The 10578-nt window shown below is 36.7% G+C and overlaps 2 protein-coding genes across 4 annotated transcripts; one reads left to right on the top strand and one right to left on the bottom strand.

The window, feature by feature from the left end:
- Positions 1 to 459: 459 nt before the first annotated feature.
- On the bottom strand, positions 460 to 2502 carry LOC107712379 (MARVEL domain-containing protein 3-like). Its single transcript, XM_016517617.1, has 2 exons — positions 2442 to 2502; positions 460 to 1233 (listed from the first exon to the last, which is right to left on the bottom strand). Exons 1-2 carry the CDS (start codon positions 2500 to 2502, stop codon positions 578 to 580), a joined length of 717 nt encoding a protein of 238 aa, XP_016373103.1. The 3' UTR covers positions 460 to 577.
- Positions 2503 to 4010: 1508 nt separating this feature from the next.
- LOC107712296 (maternal DNA replication licensing factor mcm3-like) lies at positions 4011 to 10398 on the top strand. Of its 3 annotated transcripts, none has more exons than XM_016517511.1 (17): positions 4011 to 4214; positions 4335 to 4447; positions 4523 to 4731; positions 4980 to 5110; positions 5557 to 5795; positions 5875 to 5983; positions 6173 to 6326; positions 7290 to 7421; positions 7691 to 7899; positions 7989 to 8163; positions 8580 to 8706; positions 8818 to 8968; positions 9084 to 9224; positions 9305 to 9396; positions 9475 to 9572; positions 9766 to 9841; positions 10073 to 10398. In XM_016517511.1, the coding sequence occupies exons 1-17, from the start codon at positions 4143 to 4145 to the stop codon at positions 10269 to 10271; spliced, it is 2427 nt and encodes an 808-aa protein (XP_016372997.1). In that variant the 5' UTR covers positions 4011 to 4142; the 3' UTR covers positions 10272 to 10398. The 3 variants fall into 3 exon arrangements, with proteins under 3 accessions (XP_016372997.1, XP_016373006.1, XP_016373015.1); XM_016517520.1 differs by having other exon boundaries at positions 9475 to 9576; positions 9788 to 9841; XM_016517529.1 differs by lacking the exon at positions 9766 to 9841 and having other exon boundaries at positions 10073 to 10148.
- The last annotated feature ends 180 nt before the right edge of the window (positions 10399 to 10578 follow it).

The following is a 10578-nucleotide window of genomic DNA, read 5'->3' as shown; positions in this document are numbered from 1 at the left end:
CAACATTTAATGCCATGGCCCCATTTTAAAACCTTTAAGGCCTAAATTTGTGGAACCCAGAGAAACCCTGAATAATTAACTACATCAGAACGTTTGAAGTGCAAGTATGTGTAATTTACATTGTAGAGCAAAACGCCCAAGTATACCAAGTGATGTTTATCACAGACCTTATTTTACTCATGAATTGAAAAACCCCATTTTAAAAATCCATAGTAAAATCTTAAGCAAAGGCAAATTAGTCTTCTGGGTTTTGCCGTCAAAGCTGCAGCACTCTATTGCACTTTTTTTTTTTTTATTAAAACAGTGAATATATATTTGTATTCACAATATATATAAAATACATATGCCACAGTTTCAATTTATTATATACAGGAATTATTCAGTGTTTATTAATTGAAAAACTTCATCAGTAAAAATATATTGAACTGAAGCCTGAAACTATAATATGCATAAAAATTCTAAAAACAGGTTTCTCACAGTCAAAAATGTTTTAAAAAAGTAAAGAAAAAACAAAAATTAAAGCCAGTTTATATACATCCATTCAAGAGGGTTACGGTCCATATTTTTGCTGCACAACTCAGACATAAGTGTCAGGATCAAGAGGTGTTTTCAGAGGACCTCTAAGTTGTTCTCTGCGTTCAGCTTCATAGCGGTCACGCTCCTTAAAGTAACGACTGACATCCTGGAGTGTTTGTCCCGTTAAAAAGGTCCCAACAGCATACAGAATTGCAGTTATGATTCCAAACAGTGCGACAGCTGCATCCCCCCCACCTACGCTACAGTTCATCCAGGTATATCCGTTACGAGCATACAGTCGTTCACGCCGGACGCACACATCAGTTGAGTTCACTGAGATCACGAAGTGCAGGTACAAACCTACCGCAACCACGTAACCCACTGCACCAATGATCTGGAATGCAAACTGTCCAATCAGCAGCTTCCTTGGAAGCATGTGGGGGGGTTTGGTGCTGGACACTACAAATAGTAGTGAAAGTGCACCAAAAGTGAGGCAGAAGGCCACACCTCCATATACTCCTGGTGCTCTCATCTGTCCATACTGCATGTCAAGCTCACGCACCTGCTGCAGCTCCACCCCCTCAAAAGGAATGATGGCGTCAATGAAGCTCGTTCCACCCATACCCATCGCAGACATGCCCATCTGCGACATGTGAGCAGCCACCACACATATGAGAACCAACGCATTGGTCAGGACGGCACATATTAACACAATACCTGAAATAAACACAGAAACACATGCAATTACATAAGAAACTGCAAACATGTTTAGAGCAGGAGTTTTCTTAACTTTTTAATGCCTAAATCTCCCATTATATGATGATCATCTTGTGAGGGACCCCCATCGTAAAATTTTCAAAGTTTTCAAATAAACATTTAAAATGGTGGTGGGAGACAACTGTTTTCATAATAAATATTTCTCAAAAACAGAAAATTATTCCACCATTATTAAGCAAGTTAAAGGTGAATTTAATTATGAAAAAAGATGCAACATAAGTAAAACTACTCTATCACATAAAAGTTGCAAGGAATGAGAATTTTTTTGTTGTTGTTGCAAAATTATATTTATATTTTACTCAAACAAAAAAAAATCTCAATTTTATTTCACAAAATTTCAGGATGACAATATTATTTATTCTTTTTTTTTAAAATAAAATATATATATTTTTTAATTGTAGTACATACAGAATCTTAAACCTTATAGAATCACAAAATGAATCTTAATTAATCTATTTAATATACAAACACTCCAGATTATGTTAATAAAAGGTTTGCAAACAAGAAACAGAAATACGGGGGCTTTCGAATATTGTGTTGGAAAATGGGTGGACTTTAAGTCAAAACAACACCAGCAACATGCCCGTGGACACTGCTGACTAGCGGTTTGCATGTGCACTGCACGCGGACAACGACGCAGAAGTATAAATGAAAACTGACGCATAGCCTACGGCGTAGGTCCGACTCAGAAGTATAAATCAGCCTTTACTCCTCCCTGAGGGTACATGGACCCTAGTTTAAAAGACAATCAATATGTCTGTAAGTGCCCTTAAATTACAATTTTATTGTGTACAACTGAGCGTTTTTTTATGTGTGTAAGAAACAAACTGTCATGTATGTGCATCATTTTATGAAATAACTTTTTTATATACAAGCGTGCAAATACAGGTCACCTGCTAACATAAGAGAGGGGGGAAATTTTTTTTTTTTTAATATATATATATTTTTTAATTGACTTAAAAATATAATTTGATAACATATACAGTAATACACATAAACTGTATATGCTATGCCTGGTCCATGTGTTGCAAGAATGAGAAAAAATGTTACATATCTCTCATGGTTTGTAAATGAAAGATTGGTATCAACAAGCTTAAAAAAGCTAAACCGGTTAGACCAGGAGAAAGGAGGAAGGAGGGTAAACATACTTTGTGTCATGTCAGAAGGTGTGACTTGAGCTAGACTGAAACCAAACCTGTGTGAGGGCATGTTTGAAAAAAACGTGATCCCAGTAATGACACCCAAATTCAGAGAACTACCTGAAAGTGTTTTCAGACATTCTGACCTAGTTGTTTGGATACATAATTCCAACATACTCACTACAACGTTTCTTTTTCAGTCCAACATTCACCTCCCATCCACATGTCTGTCTGTGAAGATTGCTGTCTGAGGTCACAGATTTGCGTCCGCAACAGAAGTGGCTCTGTTTTGGCTCTAAACCTACGTCATTGAGGAGAGCATGGTGTTTGATTCATTCCAGCGACTCGCTTCTTTTGATTCAGTTCACTAGAAAGATTCATTCACTGATTTTTTCAGTGAATCTCTGCAATATTACTTCATTATGCCAGTAGATGGCAAAAAGTGTCTTTTTATCATGAATGAGTCATTGTATCATTGACACAAATGATTAATAAAAAAAACACAGTCAACCGAAACAAGTAAAGTGAAAAAGCAAGTACTGAGAAAGAAATATAAAATAATCTCCAAATAATTAAACACCATTAATTATGAAAGTTTTGTAAAAGTGCACTTAGTTATTGGGCAGGGTTTGGCAAACTAAGTCAATTAAGCTATTAGATTTAATTCTCCTATAAGTGTTAAAATTCATTTAAATAATTAAAAATGAGCATACATTATAAAACTGATCCGAAACTAGCGACGAACCAGGAATTTTTAAATGAATCACGTAAATGTTTCAAAGCTGCAGAATGCAGTGTTTCGCGTCCGACACTAGTTTAACCATAATAAACGTTCACCCACAAATTTCGACAAGATAGAATAGGCCTACAAATCACGAACAGCATCCCATTCCCAAGATACTTGTACATGGAGGAGACGTTTAATCCAGCTCCTTCAAGAGGGCTCACTCTATGTTATTTGCTCGTGTGAACCTCAGTCAACTGAACAAAAGAAGATCCATTCATTTACTTAAAAGATTCGTTCAAAACGCCGAATTGCTTGAAATGGGCTGTCTGTCGCCCGAGGCTCCTACCTCCTGGAATGTGGTAATAAGAGAAAATTTGGTAATTTATATGCGGATTATGCAACTATGTGTCAATGTCAACAGCTAAATATCCCGCAGCACGAAATAAACTCTACTTCACTGAATAAATCATTGTCAGACGAAGACACTGTAACGTCTTTATTCCTATTATAATAGCTTGTAAATATCTCAGATGTCTCTTTTCACTGGCTTTGTCAAATATAAAAGAATAAATTAATACTGTGGGAGTTTTGCATTAGAAAAAAGATACACTACTGCATGTGACATTTTTACAAGGGCCACATTCCTCTCTTACATTGTCCTTTTTGTTCAAGCAAGCTGTGCACTTTAAGGAGATACATAGTTTGTAGTTATTGAGCTCAGGAAGAGAAGACACTTTTATCAAATTCATCTTATGTTCAGCAGTTACACTGGATGCAGGTATCTGTGGTTGTATAACTGATAATCACATGGCTCCAATTAACCTAATTAACATAATTGATTTGTAGGCGTGTGTTCACCTGGTTTCCAAAGACAGACGTTTGGTTGTCAGTCATGTTTGTGTCTTTGATTATCAATGTTGAACTGCTGATGATTTGATATTGTATTTTATAGCAGCGCACATGCTGACACGGGTGTAGTGGAAATGGATACTGGATTAGAGGATCTTGAGCTGAGAGAGTCTCAGAGGGAGTACCTGGACTTTCTGGATGATGATGTGATATCTTTTATTCTTTGTCTTTCTGTTTTTGACTTGATGTGGGTCTTATGATTTGTGTTAACACCTTTGCAATCTCCGTCACATTCAGTGTAATTGATCTTTTTTTGTCATTTACAGCAAGACCAGGGCATTTATCATGAAAAGGTTAGGAGTATGGTGTCTGAGGGCCAGTGTCGTCTTATTGTAAACATTAATGACCTGAGAAGAAAAAGTGAAAAAAGAGCTAAAGAGTAAGTATTTTATTTATATTTTTGTCCATGAGTTTGGCCTTGAAGCTCATCTGATTAATGGCCTCTTGTCAATAGATTACTGAATAATGCTTTTGCTGAGCTGGTTGCGTTCCAAAAAGCCCTAAAAGATCTTGTGGCTTCAATAGACGCCACTTACGCTAAGCAGTTTGAAGAGTTCCATGTTGGTTTTGAGGGCAGCTTTGGGAACAAACATGTCTCTCCACGTACTCTAATTGCACGCTTTCTGGGAAGCCTTGTGTGTGTGGAAGGCATTGTGACCAAATGTGAGTAGGATTTACTTCATTTTTCAGATGATCAATGCTCATTATAACGGTTTAATGCTTTGTAATTTCACGTAGTTTTAAAAAATAATTTTGTTCAGATCTACAGACCCTGATTTTTAGATTAATGTGTTTAGGTCAGAGCTGTAGATACGCACATAATGTGATGTTTACTCCACCTTAATTATCATTATGCATTATGCTGGGCAGAAGTTGTCATTTCTAACTTGTAATTTTGATGTGATCTGTAGGTTCCTTGGTCAGGCCCAAAATTATGCGTAGTGTCCACTATTGTCCAGCCACCAAGAAAACCCTGGAACGAAAATACACTGATCTTACCTCACTGGACGCTTTTCCTTCCAGTGCCATCTATCCAACTAAAGTGAGTTATATTTTGTATGGGCCATATATTTAATGTTTTTTTTTTTTTTCTCTTAAACTGTATTTATAAAATGTAACATGTATGTAAATGTAAAATGTTATTTACCAATTTAATTAAATTGTATTTTAGTTACATAACTATTTATGTGACTGTTTATTTAATGTATTTAATTTATTAAACTTAATTTTATTTGTCGAACAAATTAATTTGCTTAATTTATTAAGTAAATATGTAATTAAATTTAAATAAATAAATACAAAATTATTTGTGTGTGTGTGAAGATGTTCCTAGATCATCCTCTTTTTCTGGTCCTGTAACATTCCTATCACAGAAATATGGATGCTGATCCAGGAGAATGTTCTCTTTGGAAAAATCCCAATACCATGTTAACCACTGATTTAGTATTAAGAATGTTAAGAAACCTAAAATAAATTTTGCATGTGTAGGATGAAGAAAACAATCCTCTGGAGACAGAGTTTGGGCTGTGCTGTTATAAGGACCACCAGACACTGACCATTCAGGAGATGCCAGAGAAAGCCCCTGCTGGACAGCTGCCACGTTCTGTTGACATCATTGCGAACGATGACCTTGTTGACCGGGTGAAACCAGGTGACCGTGTGCAGATTGTAGGGGTCTACCGTTGCTTGCCTGCGAAACAGGGCGGTTTCACCTCTGGGACCTTCAGGTGTGTGTATATTTGTACTCTTTCCCAAGATCAGGACCGGGATTTCATGTCCTCAGGTGAACTTTGTGATTCTCTGCAGAACAATCCTGTTGGCTAACAATGTGAAGCTTATGAGTAAGGAGATTGTGCCGACGTTTTCTGCAGATGATGTTGCCAAGATAAAGAAGTTTTGCAAAGCTCATTCTAAAGTAAGAAGAGGCGCAAACAACGTTAACTGAAATATTCTAAACTTGGCTGCAATTTTTTTTTTTTTAAGGATAAGCTGGTGCCAATGGTTTCTACTAAGTATTAAGGCTTATGATGCTTTTGGGAAATGCCGCTCTGATCGGTTTCATCTTTGCTACTGTATGCAAGGTAAGTGTATTGGTATGTTTCAGGATGTCTTTGAGCAACTGAGCCATTCTTTGGCTCCCAGTATTCATGGCCATGAGTACATAAAGAAGGCCATTCTGTGTCTGCTGTTGGGAGGCAATGAGACCAACCTGGAGAATGGAACACGCATCAGAGGAGACATAAATATTCTGCTCATAGGTAAGGTGTAAACGCGTCATGTTTATAACTGTTATTTTTACAAAACAATATAATTTCCCTAAAGTCTGGACTTGTTAATCTTAATTTCAGTGTTTTTGTGGTGCCATTTTAGGTGCCATTTATGCATTAATTCATAGAAATTTTATCATATGGACCCTTTTCACAGAATCTAATGTCATTGTAAATCCTGTAAAAATTTATTTATTAAAAAAAATAATAATAATTTATACCACTATACTTTGTGTTATCTTTGCTTTAAAAAAATAAAAAAAAACTAGTTAATGTTGCTGTGAGTGTTTTCTAATTCAATGGCTGTGGTTGTGATGGTAGATTTGCCGTTATCAATCACACTTTTTTTTTTTTTTTTTTTTTTTTTTTTTTTTTTTTTTTTTTTTTTTTTTTTTTTTTTTTTTTTTTTTTTTTTTTTTTTTTTTTTTTTTTTTTTTTTTTTTTTTTTTTTTTTTTTTTTTTTTTTTTTTTTTTTTTTTTTTTTTTTTTTTTTTTTTTTTTTTTTTTTTTTTTTTTTTTTTTTTTTTTTTTTTTTTTTTTTTTTTTTTTGACAGTTGTAAAAATACTATCATGGAGCTTTTTCTTTTACTTTTTGAGCAAATGGGAATGCAAAAAAAAAAAGAAATCCACATTTATTTGATGTAGTCTCCGGTTCAGCATTATAGAAGTTTTCTTCTATAATGTCTTCCGCTTGTGAGAAACCTGGAAATGTAAAAAGGGTCCATTTAAGTTGTATATATAAATCTATTATAGACTATAAAAAGTGTGTATATATGTAATTAAATTTGTTTAATCTAAATATTTTTTAATCTTTATTTTTTAACTCTTTTGATCTATTTATATAAATAAAATGAATTTTACTTAAATTTAGTGTGTAGTTATATAAACTTATTCATGTTTATATAAATTAGTCATTTCTGGGCCCATTGTGCAGTGTTTTTCATTTGATTTCAGGTGATCCTTCAGTAGCGAAGTCTCAGTTGCTTCGGTATGTTTTGTTCACGGCACCAAGAGCAATTCCCACCACTGGACGAGGCTCATCTGGGGTTGGTCTGACAGCTGCGGTCACGACTGATCAGGAGACAGGTAACACTTAACATTTGATGACAAGTATACACCCCAAAATATATGACAAGTCATTTAATTTTATTCAAGTGTCTATGCTGGAAATGCCCATGAGCAGTTATTTTCTATTCATGCTACAAAATTTAATCAACCTAAATCTCAAAATATTTTACACAATAGTTTGTCAAAAAAAAAAAAAAAAAATCTGACAACAATGTTAAATTAAATTTAGCATGGTGAGATGAAGCTGAAAACTGTAAACTCTTCATTTTATCCTTTGGCTAATCCAGGTGAGCGTCGTTTGGAGGCAGGAGCCATGGTGCTTGCTGACAGAGGTGTGGTGTGCATTGATGAATTTGATAAGATGTCTGACATGGACCGAACAGCCATCCATGAGGTGATGGAGCAGGGTAGGGTCACCATTTCAAAAGCTGGGATTCAGGCACGGCTTAATGCTCGCTGCAGTGTGTTAGCTGCTGCCAACCCAGTGTATGGAAGGGTAAATATTCATTATTGGCTTGATTAGCAAGATTTAGAGATAATTGGCTTGCTTTGGTTTTTATTAATCCTACTGTTTTCTTCACCCAGTATGACCAGTATAAGACCCCAATGGAGAACATTGGGCTCCAGGATTCCTTGCTTTCCCGATTTGATCTGCTCTTCATAGTTCTGGATCAGATGGATCCGGACAGCGACCGGGAGATCTCGGAGCATGTGCTGCGGATGCATCGCTACAGAGCACCGGGAGAACCGGAGGGAGCAGGTGAGACTGACATCTGCTGGTAAAAGCACGAAATGCACTTGTGTGTACTGTACAGTAGATCAATGGTTGATGAACTTTGTTTTGGTGGTCGATTTATTTTAACAGTGAAATTAAACTCGTGGAGTGTTAACTGGCTAAGAAGTTGGACCGAATACTTATGCTTCATACACTGATTGATAACTGTCAGCAGGGCCGTCGAAGGGAGGGGGGAATGTTTCCACATTTAATATTTAAGAAGCAATTTTTTTTTCTCATATGTTTTGTTTTAATTAAATCTGCCAACCTGTGGACCACTTGGAATGCTTCAGACCACAGTTTGAGACCCACTGATGTAGACCATTTCGATGTTATTCAGTTTTCAGCTTCAGAAGCTTTAGTCAGCTGTTGCTCTCATTCTGTCATGTCTGTATCAACAGCAATGTCACTGGGGAGTACAGTGGATGTGTTTGCCACTGAGGACCCGAACATCACAGAAGCAGCCGAGCAAGAGCTACAGATATATGAGAAAAAAGACAATGTCCTGCATGGCCACAGGAAGAAAAAGTATGTATTTCTTCCCTTTGATTTTTGTTTCCTTTATAGAAGTTGTGTAGAAGCCAGCCTACCATAATTCATTGGGTTTCTGTGATTACCCTTTTGTGAAACATTTTAAAGGGAGAAGGTTGTTACCATGGAGTTCATCAGGAAGTACATCCACGTGGCTAAGCTGGTGAAGCCGGTCCTGACACAGGAGGCGTCCGACTACATAGCAGAGGAGTATTCCAGACTCCGGAGTCATGACCAAGTCAACAGTGACTCCGCCAGGGTCTGTAGAGCCCTGTAGAGATTTTAAATCTTTGTACATACTTGGGTGCTTTTCATGTTATTGTTACTCTTGAATTGCTTGGTTTGATATAGACTGACTGAATCCATTCCCACAGACGATGCCTGTGACCGCTCGAGCTCTGGAGACCATGATTCGATTGTCTACAGCTCACGCCAAGGCCCGCATGAGTAAAACCATCGATCTGGGAGATGCAGAAGCTGCACTTGAACTCATGCAGTTTGCTTATTTCAAAAAGGCATGCAATCATTCACATCCAGAACTGATACTGCTATGCGTTGTCATTTGTGTCTAATGTAATTTGGCATGACTCTGTAGATTCTAGAGAAGCATAAGAAGAGGAAGGTGCCTGAGGACTCTGAGTTGGACATCTCTCAGAGCCAAGATACAGAGAGTCAAAGGAACCTAAGGTGAGTGTGAAAGGGAGGTTAACGCTACAGTAAAAACAAGTGTTTGAAGTGGTAGGTGTGAGCTAACTTTGTCTACAGGAAGCGTTCTCGCATCTCTAAAGATGTTGATGATGATGTGGAAATGACTCAAAAAGGAGAGGACTCTGACCCTTATGATTTCCCAGAAGATGAAAACAGTAGGTCGACTCGTTCACTTTGACTTCTCAGTGAGCTGTGTGCTTAATCAATGCAGGTTATTTTCCATTGCTGTATTAAAGTAAATTTAACCAATTTAGTGGGTTTTTTTTGCTCTACATTTGAAATATTTTTAATATATTCAGTGTCATTATAAATATGATGTTGTCTTAAATGTGTTGTTGTTGTTGTTAGCTCAGCCAAATCAGAAGAGTAGGCCAGCGTCTCAGAGAAGCAGTCAAAGGAAGAAGGCTGACATCAGTCAGGACAGGTACAACCTGTTGTTTTCCTCTTCATTTTCAGATAATATTCTGGCCTGTGCCAATACTGAGAATTATGCATTATTCCTCCATTACTTGCTTGGATGTTGTGCTACAATGATGGACTGGTCTGGAATGGTTTTTCTGCCATGTTTTGTTTGAGTCAATTCAACAGGCTAACTGCAAAATAGATACGGAGACTGATTTTTAACAGCGTGACCCTTTTGCCTTGACGTTTTTAGATTAAAAGTCTTCAAGGCGGCTCTACTGAAGGCCTTTAAGGTGACCCGGTCTCAGTCTGTGGCGGTGCCTGATCTTCTGACTCACGTTAACAAAGGCCAGGACGAGGAGTTTGACCAGAACGAGATTAACCTTCTGCTGGAGCGCATGCAGGATGACAACCAGGTCATGGTTTCGGAGAATGTGGTGTTTCTCATCTAAAGCAGTGCCAATGGACGGCTGCATCTTTTGCAAATTCAGAAATGTAAATTGCATTACAATTATTTATAATATGCCAGCACTTTGTTGCAGACTATAACAAACCAGTAATAAACTGTGTGAGCATTAATGGTTGAGTACTTATTTTGATCAAGTGCTTTTATTTTTTTTACGTTTATTCGTTCCTTACAAAAGGAATACAAGAAGCAATTTATCTTAAGGAGGCAAAGAATACGAGAAGTGCTAGTAATAAAGTTTCTTGAATAGTACAGTAGGTTTGTCAGGTTTTTTTATTTTTTTTTTATTTGTA

Source organism: Sinocyclocheilus rhinocerous, unplaced genomic scaffold, assembly GCF_001515625.1.
Source record: "Sinocyclocheilus rhinocerous isolate Xijiao unplaced genomic scaffold, SAMN03320098_v1.1 scaffold4389, whole genome shotgun sequence".
Classification (NCBI taxonomy): Eukaryota; Metazoa; Chordata; class Actinopteri; order Cypriniformes; family Cyprinidae; genus Sinocyclocheilus; species Sinocyclocheilus rhinocerous.
This window is presented reverse-complemented; position numbering and strand designations above follow the sequence as displayed.